Source organism: Neolamprologus brichardi, chromosome 20 (assembly GCF_056152115.1).
Source record: "Neolamprologus brichardi isolate AB-2024 chromosome 20, ASM5615211v1, whole genome shotgun sequence".
NCBI classification, from domain to species: domain Eukaryota; kingdom Metazoa; phylum Chordata; class Actinopteri; order Cichliformes; family Cichlidae; genus Neolamprologus; species Neolamprologus brichardi.
This window is the reverse complement of record NC_142123.1, coordinates 22,932,574-22,948,256: the sequence shown is the minus strand read 5'-3', so window position 1 is coordinate 22,948,256 and position 15,683 is coordinate 22,932,574. Positions and strand designations below refer to the sequence as shown.

Here is a 15,683-nt window from a genome sequence, read left to right as displayed (position 1 = left end):
ATCTGTTAATATTATGATGTCACTTTGAACAAGGCTCATTTGATTATATACTTTGCACTTTATTACTGTTTGTTATGAATGCCTTTTCAGTCATACTTAATTTTATCATAAATGACAAATTATACAGGGTGCTATTGTTGAAAGCATAATCGTCTGGAATGCCTTGAGGCTACCATCATTCTGATTTGGTGCTATATAAGTAAAATTGAATTGAATTGAATGCAGTTATGCTGAAAATGATCTGTAATGGTGTGATTTTTAAATTCTGGGAATATAGATGTGGATGCTTGAGTTTTTCTGTTTGCCCTTCACAGTCCTGCACACTGGTAAGCGTTGGTTTATAATCTGCCCTGTGGCTGAGACTCCCATGCACGACAAAGAGAATACATCACACGCCCAGGGTAAGCCCACACTCCATTATTAATTTAAAATGTCTTCTGATTTACTTCTTGTTAAACAAATAATCTTTTATATGAAGAGTTGATTTACATACTAGTTGGAGTATATTTTCTAGAAAATGAAATCTGCAGCTTTCCTTTCTTTGATTTTCTCTGCTGCTGCTGCTGCTGCTGTTGTTACTGAAGACGGTGCACATGCATTAGAGTGTATCTGTGTTGGTTCTTCCGTTGGGGTCAGTTATATAAGAGTGCGTCTGCAGTGGTTTTAGGCAAAAGAAGAAAAAAATGAAGGGCAGGATTTATACTCTAACTGACAGAGCCTGATGGGGGAAGACGAACAATGATGTAACACTTTGGCACTCACAGGAGCTAGCTCCTTTCTTAGCCTTGGCTGTTTACATATCAATCTGTTCTCCTGCTAATTAACTGTCATCTCTTTATTTTTCCAGAATCTAAAAAGTCTGGCTCATTGTCAGTCGGGGCCAATGGCAACACAGCTGCAGTGCCTACTCAGGTCGCCTCTCTGTCCTCCCAAAACCCGTCCTCGTCCTCCTCACTGACCACCGCAGCTCAAACCTCGGTCCAGCCTCCGGACCAAATCACTAGCAAAGCCCACATCCAGCAGACCCAGCCCGGTGTTACTAAACATGCCCTAGGTTCTAGTGCCGCCAACCATCACAGCTCACTTTCTGTGGAAGAACCTTGCATCTCCGCTGTTTCTATGGTTACTGATATGCCATGCTGCGCTATTGTGCCCCCTGTCTCGCTGGATGTAAATGGCATTGAGAAAGGAACACCTGGTGGTTTGGTTTCATCTCAGACTAATCAACCAATCCAGAAGGCCAGCCCTACTGGAGAAGCTCCTCCTCAGCTGACTTCCCTTCAGTCTGTGGTCATGCAGCAACCTTATGCAACGCCCATGCAGCCTGGGACTGTGACCTCACAGCCTCAAAGTCCTGCACATCAGAACTCCCAGTCTTCAAGCCATCAGCAGTGTGTGGGGCCAGGCGAGTCAGACAGTGAGGGGCCACGCAGGGTGGAGTTTGTTGACCGCACTATCAAGACTTTGGATGAGAAGCTGAGAAACCTGTTATACCAAGAGCATGCTCCTTCCCAGCCCTCGAGCCTTACATCTGACACCCAGGCATCCAGCACAGAGGGGGTCAGCTCCCCTCCAGTCTCAGACGGCCAAAGCACTGAAGGAGCACTTCCAAAGAAGAAGGGGGAACCTCTGGTAAAATGCACTGTGTTTGTTAGTAAAAGGGAGAAATGTGAGCAACCAGACTTTGGTTAAAAGCTACATGGTATATAAATAGCAGCAACAGTGAATCGATTCTCTGCTCTGTGTTATTGATTTGACTATTGTCTATAAAGAGCAAGGTAAATACTGTGTTTCGAAAGAAGCGAGAGTAACTAAGTTACTCCTTTCATAACAATGATTCAGCCTGACCTCCCTTATATTTGTGTACATGCATGCCAGCAGAAACACATCAGGTTCTGACTCAGACAACAGTGAGGTCAGGAAAGGATAACAGCTAGCCTTAATGCACCAACCCTGTGTATGTCATGTTTTAACACTTGTCACTATGCACATCATTGTGACCTCTCCAACACACACTCTTCTCGCTTTCTGTCTTAGCCTCAGATTCCTGAGCGCACGGATGATGTTGGTACATTAAGTGACTCTGCAGTGCCAGGTAGGTAACATTTATTTGTGTAATATCCATGTCACTTTGTTACTGCATAATGTTTTGCAGATAGTTTTGTTTTGAAAACAAAAATCTCCTTACTGGTCTTTTAGGTACTAACACGGGTTTAAAAAGAAGTGATGTGCCTGAAAGCTCTGGTGCACATGGCTCCAAAAGCCGTTTTCAAGTAAGACCCTGCTTTCAAACTTTCAGTGAGAAAATCTGCTCAATGTAAATGTCATTTGCCCTAATAAAATTGCATTACAGGTCATGGCTTATGCCAGTGTTTATCTGAGTTCCAGTGTTTGTAGCTTTAATATTGCATTAGTTGTTTATGGGCCCTAATTTTGTTATGAACATGGGTTTCCCATTATTGCAGATCATCCCAACTCCACCGGATGTTATTTGTCGCTTGGAAAAAAGCAAGACAAGCTGCAGCTCCTGCAGTTCCCCAGCTCCTTCTAGTGGTTCTGGTGGGTCTTACAGCCAAGCTCAGAGCATGAGCAAGAAAGAGAAAGGATGTGTGGCTATGAGCAGGTCGTCAGTGAAACCTGGAGATGAAGATGAGAATGCAGAAACATCTAAATCTCACCGCAGTAGCCGTTACTCTGCTCCGCCAAACTTCTACCAGGCTACACCTTCTTCTAGTCCTGACAGCACCCCATGCCACATTCCCCGGGCCCAGACTATTGACGCTTCAGCACATCACCACTATCGCTTCCCCTCTCACCTCTGCTCTGACTCAGCAGATGAGGACAGCAGCAGCGTAGCTCTTCCTCCTGCACATCCAGCTCCTCCGGCTCATACCCTGTCTGAGCACAGTGGAAGTGACCTCATGAAGAGGGCAGTTGCCTTCCTGCGGCGCTCTGGGCGAAGCAAAAGTGAACAGAGCTCCGATTCACCGAGCCGACAGCCCGTGTCAATGAATGGTCACACTCCTTCGCCTTCAGCAGGACATGCACCCTCATCCTACATCAGCAGTGACAATGATTCCGAGTTTGAGGATGCAGATATGAGAAAAGAACTACAGAAACTTAGAGAAAAGTAAGTTTTAGCTGTGTTTTATTAATCTTTTTTTTAATTAGCTGGTGTTTTAAAAACTTTTTAAGCGGAATACAGTTCCTGTGTATTCACTCTAATTGTTTCATAATTACATAACTGTTTCAGTTTATTGAAGCTGCTTCACACTAGTCTGATTGTCTAACTGTCATAATTAGTTATATTAAAAAAGAGACTATTTGGGAATATGGCTGAATTATAGTCACCATTCTCTGGAGCCTATGTTCAAGTATATCCCTCTGCATGGTAATCAGAAGTAGGTATGACTTAATGCTTGCATTTAACAGAAAACCTTAATAGATATTTTACAGGATGTGTCTTGGCTGAAAATGGGTATTTTTGTATGTTTAATATGCACGTAACAGTGATAGTTAAGGCAAAGAGACTGTTAAATTACACATAGAATGAACTTAGTAAAAATGACACCCCTGGTGACTTTATTTTGGTGGAAGGCCAAAACCTCTTGTATATGATATAAGACTGTGCAGTCCTGTGAAAAAGTATACCCAATGATTCAGGAGATTATAAAACCACCTTTAATTGAATTATTTTAAGTTAAGAATTGCGTTTTTATGATCAATTTCCAACATATAAAATCATGCTAATACTGACTTTTAACAATGCAGAGTACAGGAGATGGATAATAATGTGTGAGTGAACTTTTGAAATGATGTTTGTTTGGTTTCTTTTTGTTTTAAGATGGTTACTAAATATTTTCACCTTGCATTTACCTTTAAGACACATGAAAGAGATCTCAGAGCTGCAGGCATTTCAGAGGAGTGAGATTGAACATCTGTACAAGGAGTTGGGAAAAACTCTGCCCCCCAATGTCAGCCTGCTTCATGCTGCACCTCCAAGTGGCCGTAGGCGCAAAGCCAGCAAACACAAGCTAAAGGCTGGAAAACTGCTCAATCCAATGGTGCAGCAGCTCAAAAACAATCTTAATACAACCAGTGCTGACAGAAAAGGTATGTGGGTTGGGAACGTGGGGTGATGAGTGGCTATGTATCCGTGTGATGTGATGATTTGTGTGTATGGGAGAGTGTTTGCAGCCTGTGGAGAACACAGGAATGACATCAGGTTCAGAAAACTCGTAGGAGTGTGTGATTCATTCTGACTCACACTTTGCTTATTTTATTTATTTATTTTCTCTTTGTGCCAAGGTGAGAGTGCTGCCAGCTCGTCCGGCTCCCCGGCTAAAAGTTCAGTTCTATCAGATGGCTCAACCCACTCCAGCGGCTGCTCCAGCTCCAGCAATCAGCCGAGCACTGCCCCAGAGCATGTCCACACCCAGCAGCCCTGTTCTTTGAAGGGTTCTTTCTCCTCAGACAACATCTACGCTGGACTACATGGTGATGGAAATCCCAACCATGCTGGCCCTGGTCAAGGTACATATTATAGGTTCATGGGTTTGTGTGTGTGCAGTTTGTGTGTGGTCATGCAGATGGACATGCATTCAGCCATTATACACATTTTTAACAACTGTTAATGGTGCTCCTGGGTAGCATTTTTGCTAACTGGAGGATGAAGAACCACCTCATTTTTACCAGCTTCAAACTTCATACTGTGTGTACTATAGGATTATTGACAGCACCACATACTGCATATTCACAAATACACGATTTTATTGTTAAATTTATGCCATTTTTTTTTCAAGTTGAGAAACAAAAGTGGACTGTGCTATAAATAATTGTGTCCTAGCATGAACAATACTTGTGTACTAATATTGAACTTTTGAGCTCATAAATTCCCTGATAATTGTCTGAAAGCTGGGGATGTTTGAGTTTTTATGCAGTTCATACCAAGAACTTTAACCATAAAAAAAAAAAAAAGAAATCTGGACACCGGTTCTATTAATCTGCTACATTCTGCAGAGGATGAAGATTTGAACGTTTGAATTTCCATGTTATTTACTTAAACTCAAAACAGCTAGTACTAGATAATTAGCTTTTTGCTAACAGTGTTTAGAGTGAAATGAGAAATGTGAAGGGAAATAATTTTAGTGACTGCAAAATGTTATTTGAAGCTGGGTGATTTCTGTCTTTCAAACATTGCTATTTAATTTTTTTTTTTTTTAGGTTTCATATTAAATTCAGCGTATTCCAAGGTATAGACACTATAATCCCATAAATACATAAAATAGGCATAACAATACATAAACCCTCCACTTTATATTTACCTGATGATTATATATTTTTTTAGGACCTGTAATAAAAGTGTATAATCTGTGCTTTAGTGTAAATGAAAGTGACAACAGGCGCACTGGAGAGACAACATGGTTTTACAGGTGTGGCCACAGACCATTGCTCTTTCCTTATCCTTCCTGTCTAGGGATGGGTATCGAAAACCGGTTCTTGTTGAGAACCGGTTCCCACTGTTTCAATTAATTGGAATTGTTTGCCATTTTTGCAAACGATTCTCTTATCGATTCCAGTCGCCCCGAATGACGTCACCACGTTGCGTAGCGTCATTTACCTGATAGGAAACATGGTGCCTAATCGGCTCAAATGCTCAACAGTTTGGTTTTACTTTATGAGAACGGATGACAACAGGGCTAACTTGCAATACTTGAAAAGTAGATATTTTATTTAAAGGAGGAAACATTACAAATATGCAAAAGCATTTGATCACAAAACACGTGATAACCTTAAATGAATGTCGTATTTTTAATTCCGCCCCGGACTCGTGAATCTCAACCCAGCAGCAGCTGTAACGTTTGCACGTCCTCTCCCGTTAATGCGGCAGGTAAATAATCAACTAACATTGCATATTATGTTAGCGCGATCTGCCTTATTACAAAACCTGCCATTACTGTGCATTTAGGTGACCATGATGAGAGAGACAGACAGAGTCTGGCTGGCTCAGATGCTGGCAGTTGTCGCTGCAGTTTACCGGTAGCGTCTTCTTTCAGGCCAGGATAGACGAGTGTCACTGAGCAGTGACTAAGGCTACGTTCCAACTGCAGGCGAAAGCGCATCAAATCCGATTTTTTTGACCCTATGCGACCCATATTTGATCATGGTGTGATAGTGTGAACGGCACAAATCCGATATTTTCAAATCCGATCTGGGTCACTTTCGTATGTGGTACTGAATCCGACACATATCCGATGTTTCAGAAAGCGACTGCTGTGTGAATGGTCAAGTCGCATTAAATCCGTCTTTACGTCACTGACACAAGACAGACGCCAATTATCAGCACCGGAGAAGCGCCCGATAAGACATCGCGAATGCTTCCTGGCCATCCGGTGAAACTGCTGGGAAGACAACGTTGGAGAAACGTTAACATTTTATTTGTACTGCATAATCTGCAGATTCTGACAGAAATCTGAAGCACCGCTCCTCTCTAAAACAGCAATAAGGATAATTATTAGGTTATCTACATTATTATGTAAATAACAAAATAACTTAAAGCAAAAATTGGGAAACGTGAAGTCCGAAGTCTTTATATTAAGGGCCATCAGTCAAACAATATTGTTTGCTCTGGGTCTAAACAGAGCGCGTTGTGTGTGACATCTTCTTTTGCGCATGCGGGCCGCTTTGAGCGTTCACACTAGAGCGCGTTTGCTGTCGCATTTTATTTGTAGTGTGAACGAGCAGACAAAAAAATCGGATTTGATCAAAAAATCGGAATTGAGCATTAAGACCTGCAGTGTGAACGTAGCCTAAGTTTGTGGTAAAAGGTTTGCACCCATTTGCCACAGCAGATGCCCCCGATTTTCGGTAAGTGAATGTGTTTAATTGTAGGCAGGGACATTACTGGATATTCTTGTGTAATTGCTACAAAATAATGTATGTTATACTTTGTTATTGCTACAGAAGAATATTTATTTTATTATTTTACATTTACAAATGTTTTTCCTGGGGACCCTGTGACACCCCATTGAAGAGCCGTAGGCTGTGGATCTCTTAAGATGTCACTGTTGGGTTTGTAAGGCCATGTTACTTCTAAATTTCTATCTTGTTCAAAGAGAAGATATAACACAAAGTTCTAAGCTAATCAACCTTAGTGTTCTCCTTTTTTAAAAAGAATCGAAAAGAGAATCGATAAAGAATCGAATCGTTAAACAGAATCGAAAATGGAATCGGAATCGTGAAAATCTTATCAATACCCATCCCTATTCCTGTCTGATTATTTTCCTTATTTAGCTTTTTGCTAGTGCCCTTATCATTGCTGGTACGTGAAAAGGTGCACAGGGAGTCCAGCTCCTCCAGGATGGCACTATCCATATTTATTTTTTCAAAAAGGTTGGCTGTGTCTCCCATACCACAAGAATGGGCCGTTGCTTGTGTCTTTCACATCCGCTACATGTTGTCTGTGTGAAGCTGCTCTCATTTGTAAAGAGAATGGGATGCCAGTTCTGGTGTTCTTAGCAGTTTGACTGGCATTCACCTGAGTTCTGGTTTGTGAGCACAGGTCTCCCTGAAGGATGGTGGCCGTTCATGCCACCTTCATGGAGTCTGTTTCTGGCACTTTGGTCAGAAATATGAGCATGAGTAGAATGCTAAAGGTCATTTTGTTGAGCTCTGGCAGTGCTCCTCAAGGTCCTCCTTTCACAAAGGAGCAGATACAGGTTCTGCAGCTGGGGTGAAACCCTTTTGCAGCCATGTCCAGCTCTTGTTGTGTAATGTCTCAACTCTTGGTACTTCCTTGAGACTGTCCTGGAGACACACCAAACCTTCTTGTGACAGCACATATAGATATACTGTCCTGGAGGAGCCACGTGTGCAACTCAAATTGGCTGGAATTACTCCCAGCAGTGACAAAGACACTAGCAAAAAGCAAAGCAGAGAAAAATCAGCCAGGAGAGAGCACTGGTCTGTGACCATCATCTTGGCACCTGCTACTGCAGAGCCAAAATTTCATTTATACCAAAACAGGTAAAATGGATTCACAATGGTTTGTTTCCTAACTGGACAGACCGATATCTCTGAAGTTTAATTGACTTTGTGTTACACTGTGATGATTGAGTGTTCCCTTAAGTGTTTTGAGGAGTGCAGATATAGGCAGCCAGTTTGAATTATCATCAGAGAGTCAAAATAGTCTCATTCATCACCAGATACTATGGTTGGATCCTGCATATCATGCTCTCCTAAACTGTCCTTTTCTGGTGCTTTTAATGGTGGGGATTTCTCATCCCAGTCTCTGTGCACTTTTACATAGTGTCTTTCTTGTTTCTTCTCTTCTTCCCTCTTATATTCATTTTTGCAGGCTGGACGGTTTACCACCAAACGTCAGAGAGAGTCACCTATAAATCTAGTAGCAAACCACGCACTAGATTCCTCAGTGGACCTGTGTCTCTGTCCATCTGTTTGTATTTGTTCTTTTATATTTCCCCTCACTCATTTCCATATTCTCTTTATTTATCTGCCTCTCTCTCCTATCAAACAATTTTTTATTTGTATGGAATATAGTGGATATTTTATTTCACCATCCCTGCAGGTCTTCTCACCAGACATACACCCATTGTTTATTCCTACCACCCACACTTCTCAACAACTTTAAAACTTGTTTTCTGTATATTTTCTAATTTCTTTTATTTATTTTGTTGGCCGGAACAAAAAAACAGATGATATATATTGACACATAATACTGTTGTGATAAACTTAAAATTGGATATATCTGGCTAATACAGATGAAAGGTTTGTGCAGCCATGAAATGTTTCTTGCCATAAAACATACAGTGAAGCAGGTCAATAGGGCTGTGCGATATGACCAAAATCTCATATCCCGATATAAGAATTCTATCGTCCGATAACGATATAAATCACAAAAATGTAACATTTTCGGTAAATTCTGTGAATCTCGGGCAGCTCTACTTGCGGGAAGTGTTTCCAGCTGCGCGTCATGTAGCTGGAGTCGAGTGTTTTAACCAATGCATGAAACGATACATTTTTAGACATAAGTTGTAACAGCCGCTGTTTTCTTTGTGAGTATTTATTACACGGCGTGCTGCGGGGAAAAGCCTGTTCTAACGTTTGAGTCTAAGGTTTATTTTTTAGCACCTGGCGGCTCTTTTTTTTTTTACTTCTCATCCGTAAATAATCTGCTCTTTCACGTGATTCAGTTTATTTTGAAAAGTCTCAACAGGATCTTGAGCTTTATTGTGAAAGGTTTATGTGGTACATAAACAAGCGGACGCGCGATGTTGTTACCGTCGTTGTTGCTAACCACAACGCATAAAAACAGGCGCTTGTCCATCCATAGTGTGGTTATATTAAATATAAGAGAAAGGGAGAACTTTAAGAAATTAATATAGCCACTACAGTGACCATTAAAACGGAGAAAAAATATTGCCATAAACAGTTTATTTTGCGACACAACGAAACAAACGATAGCGTAAAATGAAACGATAGACGTTTTTATATGGTCATCCGATATATATCGTTATATCGAACAGCCCTACAGGTCACTCTGTGTACTGTTTGTTTTATAGCATGTGACTTTGCTGAAAGTCTGCGAATGTGTTAGGGTTTTTACCCCTCAGCCATAAAAGACTGACATCGTCAAACCTGGTGGGTGGTATGGACATCCAAGTTTGTGAGCACAATAGCTCAAAAATGAGCTAGTTTTAAACTTATGCCATATGTGCATCTACTAGGAGGCTGAGCTGTAGCACTGGCCGGCACCGTACTTTTAAAGCTTGTAATTGGTACAAAAGTGTGACATTTACAGATAGATACAGTCTCTGCTGTTTTCTAGACTTGTTTGTGTTTGTAAGTCAGCATTTATGGCTTCTTCTAATAAAACCCTTATTGTCTGCAATATAATTTAAAACACAATCACCCCCGAGTTAAAATGTATTTACTAAGCAAAATCTACTACTAGCATTATAAAATCACTCTTCTTCTGTGATTTAGTTTACTTGAAGACAGTGATTTAATTAAAGTGACTTGATTACAGCAGCTATATATAGAAATGGGAATTACCTGACTCTGGGGGATCTCAGAGAAAAATATAAAGACATTTCAATTCATTCATTCGTGCAGGGTGACCTTTCTTTCCTGGCTGTGTTGTATATTTTCAGCTTGAATTAAAGCCTTTTTTGATTATATTTTTCTGAAGAAGTGCAGCATGACTCAGACGTGTGGCTCTTTGTGCGGGTGTTGAGATCTGCAGGTTCAAGTTGCTGAAAATAATTTCTGTGCACTGAAGTAGAGCGTAATTTCTATGCAGTCAGTTTTTCCAGTGTTTCATTTGCACAGAGGGATATTTCCCAGATAGAAAGAGAGCTGTGAAACAACATGTAATTGTTATCAACCATCTTACCAACCCAGTGCTGTACTGTGATCTGTATTTAGTCGGTGGGAGAAAGGAAGTAGAACAAAGAGTAGCTATATTTCTATGAATTCAGTGTCCCTGAGGACCCAGATTGCATCCAGTTGACCTTAAGATTGAAAAGGAAACATTTCTAGGGTGTGCTGCCTCTTATATTCAAAATCCAGGCTGCAATAACTTTAATGTTGTAGGTACCTATGTCAGTTTACAGTCTTTCCTCTGGCAATCATCCATAATTCACAGAACTGCAGTTACATTCATAATTATTAATTTTTAAATATATTGCCCCCTGCTCTTCATACAGTTGCTTTGTGCAGTGCTTCTGGCATTCAAAAATAGACCCCACAAGCACGCTGGAGCTTGTGAATGCCTAGTCCTGTCCAAACATGGGCCTAATACAAGATGGTGTGAGTGTGTTTGTGTATGTGTGTGTGCATCTGAGAGAGAATGGCAAACTCTTTATACCCTATTTATTTGTTGTGTGTTTCCATCCACGGTTAATTTTGATTGTGTAACACCCCCTCCCACACACACACATACAGACGAGTCGAGGCACTAAGTCTGCCATCCTGTGTATACTAACACAGAGAAAAAAACCCAACCCTTCCCTAATAGGCAGGGCCCTATGCTTTGATTGAGGAAAGCTCTCTCTGTCCCTCATGTTTGGATGGAGAAGACGTGCATGGTGCAGGCGCCAGGCAGGGCACTGATGGAGACTTGCTCCGCCATATGAAGGGCTGTATCATCAATATTACTATGGTTTTGTTCTTTCACCTCTCCTGAGTTACCTGCATGTTTGGATTTTTGGTTTTTTCTTTTTAATTGCTGACTCTGACGAGTTCCAGCTTGTATCTGTGTGCTTTCAGTTGGTTAAATTTTATTTGTTTTGGTTTCATATTTTGTTTCACAGGCATTCTCACATCGACAAAGGGATCATTTTGCTTCCCTTTAAATCCAGGCTCCAATATTCTTTCTCAGAAAACACAATGTTACACATTTTGTAGTTTCTCCCTACCAGTTAATGAAACAGTAAATCATCCATTATTCCAATGATCAAACAAAAAGTACAAATTTATACGACAGTAGCTGCATTTTTCCAAATTTCTGTCCAATATTTTTGATATATTCCATATTAAATATAATCATGAAAAGTTCAATAAATGTGCAGGAACAAACATGCAACATGACACGTAAAGGCAAGTTGTGATTTCTTTTAGGCTTGTACACTTTCTAAAAATCAGCTCTTCAAATGATATTAAAGAGAACACCTAGATTTGCTCCTCTAGTCCTCACTGATTTTTACACCCCTCTTCCTCCTTTTCCTCTTTCTCTCTCCTCAGTTGTTTTGATAGCTGAATGTGCTTTTGAAGCAGCTTGTCCACCTACTTGTGGTGTGCAGTGTGTCCTGGCCTAACTGTTTCTGTCTTGTGCTGTTTTACCTTTTTATAGGGTCCACTCTGAAACGACTATGTCTAGGCAAAGAACGCAGTAGTAGTAACTATCTCATTTACTTTCTTACTCTCTGTCTTTTCTATTCGTCCTCACTATTTTAGTCCTTTTTTTCTCTGAAATTAATTTGGCACTTGAAAATGTCTCCGTTGTTTAAACGTGGGTACTCAACAGATTGTTGCATTAATTTGTTTCATGTTTTGCATGGCAGTGTGCCTACATGTCTTGGTTGCTGGATTTTGTCACTGCTTGCATATCAAACATTTCATTTTTATTTAATTGTTCATGAAAGACATGTATGTTGTAATCCTTTGGCTGCTGGCAAAATATGTGTCACAACTTTACCTGTACACTCATTTTGCTCTAGCCTCGCCAGAATGATGAGGATTATTTAAACGTGGCTTTCATGAAAGGTGACATTACAGGGTTTTTTTGGATTTTTTTGTGAAACTGTCCTTAATTCTGCCATACAGCAGCCAATTGATTTGACAGCTGTTTTTTTTTTTTTTTTTTGTTTGTTTGTTTGTTTGTTTTGTTTTTTAACTAGGCCGATTTTAAGACCTTTGTGTCTTTTCAGGGTCCTCTCTCAACACCACCACTGCTCAAACAGCCTCCAGTCAGACTCAGCCATCACTCTCTGCAGCAACATCCTCACCTTCTCCTCAGCCATTCACACGTCTCGCTCAGGTCCAGACCAACAACAGCAACAACAAGAGAGGCACGTTTACTGATGATCTTCACAAACTGGTTGATGACTGGACAAAGGAAACTGTAGCAGCGGCCAGTCAAGCACGACCTTCCCTGAACCAGATGAAACAGCAGAGGCGTCGGCAAGACCTGGAAGGCGGTGCAGCACCGATGGGAGCAGTTACTCGTGAGGTATTTGGAACAGAGAGTGACTGAGAGTTTAGGAGCTGTACTTCATCATTCTTAATGTAAGCATGAGTCAGCCTGAGTCTGTGCACATATTTTGTCCCCTCTGTTCCAGATGAAATGTCATAACGGTCCCGGCAAGTTCCAGCTGCCTCTTTCATGCCCCCTGACTGCTGCTTTAGGCCCTCGTATACCTGCAACCCTATCGTCAAACTCATCCACAGCGCCCTCTCCTGGTTACCTCGTTCCCGCAGGCTCCTATGCTGGGATGGTTCCCGGTCCTCTTTATCCCCAGAGATGGCCCAGCTTGCCCAGTCCTGTAGGGTCTGTGGTCCCTGTAGGCTTGCTTGGTGCAGCAAGAATGATGCCCTATGGCACAATGGCAAACCCACAGATTCAAGCTTACCCTCTGGTTATCCACAGCCCCGAGAATGGCCCGTGTCCAAAAACCACAAGGACTACTTAATCTGCTTACCAAAATTTATTAGTGTGTATTTGCAAGACAGTCCAGCTCCACTCTGCTCTGTTCAGAGCAACACATGTACATAATCCCATCATGTAAATACCATGAGAAAAGTGTTGATTCTTCATGCAACACTAATCTGTAGTAAATTGTGTGTGTGTGAGTGTAGATATGTGTGTATATTATACAGTACATGTTAAGTAAGTATGTTTGAATACTTTTTTGGCTTTAGTCATGACTCAGCCATACTAGTCATTTTATGTGTGGTCACAACATCCATATTTCATTTTATTCTTCAATTCTGCAATTTTCTTGTTGCTTTTGCCTTTCTGGGTTAAGTACACTTTAAACACTACATTGGAATCCAAATACCAGTGGTTTGAGATACAATAATAGGACAGTATGATGAATCTATTGGAAAGAATGTAGTGCCTTGAACATTAATTTATATATTTTTTTTTCTTCTTGGAAAAAAGAAAAAAAACCACAAGTCTGCATCCAAGATATATTATTTTAATGTAGCTTGAATGCAGTCTTGAGTTTTTAATACATTGCAATTTTTATTTTTTATTTTTTTTTGGTTTACATATGAATGCCCTTCTGTTACTGCACTGTCATCACAGTATGTAGTTTTATTTAAATAACAGAATCGTGTTTTAACTCTTGTTTACTTTCCACCCCTGTGACAGATGGAATGCCATAGCGGTGAGACGTACCGATGCCTTTCAGAAACAAACGGTTAATGTACGACTGATGAGGGAAGGGAGAAAAAAAATATGCCAGCAGCCAAAATCCACTCATTCAGGTCAAAATGGTTCAGCAGGACACAGCCTCTTTTTGATAGGACAGCTGATACATTTGACAGCACAAGAGCTGGCAGTGTTATAGCTTTGTGCTCAAAGGAAAGGCGGTGTCCAGAGCCATACATACTGTACATAGTTCTTTCTACAGTATATGCCTCCGGAAGTGTTCTGATCAGAATGTAGCGATTACTATGTGAAGGCTTGAGGCTCAAAAGTGCAATTTAAACCCCTCAACAAAGCTTTGATCGTGGCCTTGCCACAAGCCTTATCTCTAATGTGTGCAACAGGAGCAAGCTAAAAAGTTGAACAAACGTCGCAAATCACCAAGCACCAGACAGAAGACAGAAGTTACCGGGCAAAGTATAAAGATTACAATCCACGCAGCAAACTGAATTCACTTCCAGTAAATGTTCTTTCAACTTTGCTAGTACTCAGCCTACACTGTATGTAAAATGTTCTGTGAAATCACAAGTTAGCTCTGATGTTTTCAACATATTTGATGTTTGATGCTTTTCTTTTCTTTTTCTTTTTTTTGGTGATGCTGCTATCATTTGTTAAGGTGATCCTACTGTGTAGTTAGGCTTTCTGTTCACATACAATGGCACTAAAAAAATAAGACTCCTCAGATTAACAAATGGGACACTCATAAAGCAGTGTTATTGCCTTGTTGAAATTTTGATGTGTTCATTTCACACGTTGCTTTTGATGTCTGCTCTGTTTTCCAGTTTCTTTCCAGCGATATATTTCAAAATGCAAACGACACTCGATGTGGGAGATTTGCACAACACATATTCTCCTTTTATTCTGCGTTAAAAGAGTTCCTACACTGTATATAAGTGGGTTTCACCCATCTGTACTTTTATATCACCGACGAGCATGGCCAACTTTTCATGTTCCACAAAGCTTAACAGTTATTGCTATTATGGTTAGAAATTTCACATCTCCACAGCACATTTGAAAGATTTCAGCACCACCAATCTTGCCAAGCTGTGAATTGTACAGTTTTCTTGTTTTGTACATTTTGTTTTTCTGTTTTTGTTTTTGGTTTTTTTTTTTTGTTGTTTTTGGATGAAAATGATATTGATGGTGGTGGTGGTATTGGATGAGGAGGAGGGGTTGCTTTGAAGTATATTATTCCATCAATTCGGTTTGAATTGGACTTTTATAGGATATTATGCAGAGTCTTCTGCTTTGGTGAAATACTTCCAGTAGTAAGAGATTTCTGTTCTCTGTCATTTGTATCTGGTATGTTTTGTTCCACCTCCCTCGCTGCTAACTTACTGGAGAGCAGAGAAGGGAACAACTCTATGGCATATTCATTTGGATGCACTGATGAAATGAAGAGCTGATACACACAGAGGGGAAAGCAGCTCTGACACCTTCTCCCTCTGCTCATCTCGCTCTTCTGTGGACAACATTGCCCCCTGGTGAATATGCACTGGTTGTCAAAGGCTTGTATTCAAACTGTGGGATTGCTTTTTGCCTGCTGTATGTCCCACTGCATTACCCCACCCTATCCTGCTGCACTCTTATCACAGACTGTATGTTGAGAGAGAAATAAATATTTTATGCTTGATAGCATGTCTCGTTGTTATTTGCATTTTTAGTGTCTTCCGTGTATTTCATAAATAATTTGTTTACTTTTTGTAAGTAGCTTGGAGTGAGAGTTTTC

The 15,683-nt window shown here is 40.6% G+C and overlaps 1 protein-coding gene across 3 annotated transcripts in view; it reads left to right on the top strand.

Annotated features, from left to right (window-relative positions):
- LOC102798545 (serine/threonine-protein kinase WNK2) overlaps positions 1-15,587 on the top strand; it is a 41,636-nt gene extending 26,049 nt beyond the window's left edge. For all 3 annotated transcript variants that reach the window (XM_006796440.3, XM_035910141.2, XM_087833753.1), the window contains 11 exons: positions 315-401; positions 848-1,632; positions 2,038-2,095; positions 2,200-2,273; positions 2,466-3,130; positions 3,884-4,113; positions 4,309-4,533; positions 8,357-8,455; positions 11,873-11,917; positions 12,450-12,751; positions 12,861-15,587. In XM_006796440.3, coding sequence (XP_006796503.1) covers positions 315-401; positions 848-1,632; positions 2,038-2,095; positions 2,200-2,273; positions 2,466-3,130; positions 3,884-4,113; positions 4,309-4,533; positions 8,357-8,455; positions 11,873-11,917; positions 12,450-12,751; positions 12,861-13,211 — 2,921 coding nt within the window. In that variant the 3' untranslated portion in view covers positions 13,212-15,587. The remainder of the gene's footprint in view (positions 1-314; positions 402-847; positions 1,633-2,037; positions 2,096-2,199; positions 2,274-2,465; positions 3,131-3,883; positions 4,114-4,308; positions 4,534-8,356; positions 8,456-11,872; positions 11,918-12,449; positions 12,752-12,860) is intronic.
- Positions 15,588-15,683: the final 96 nt, after the last annotated feature.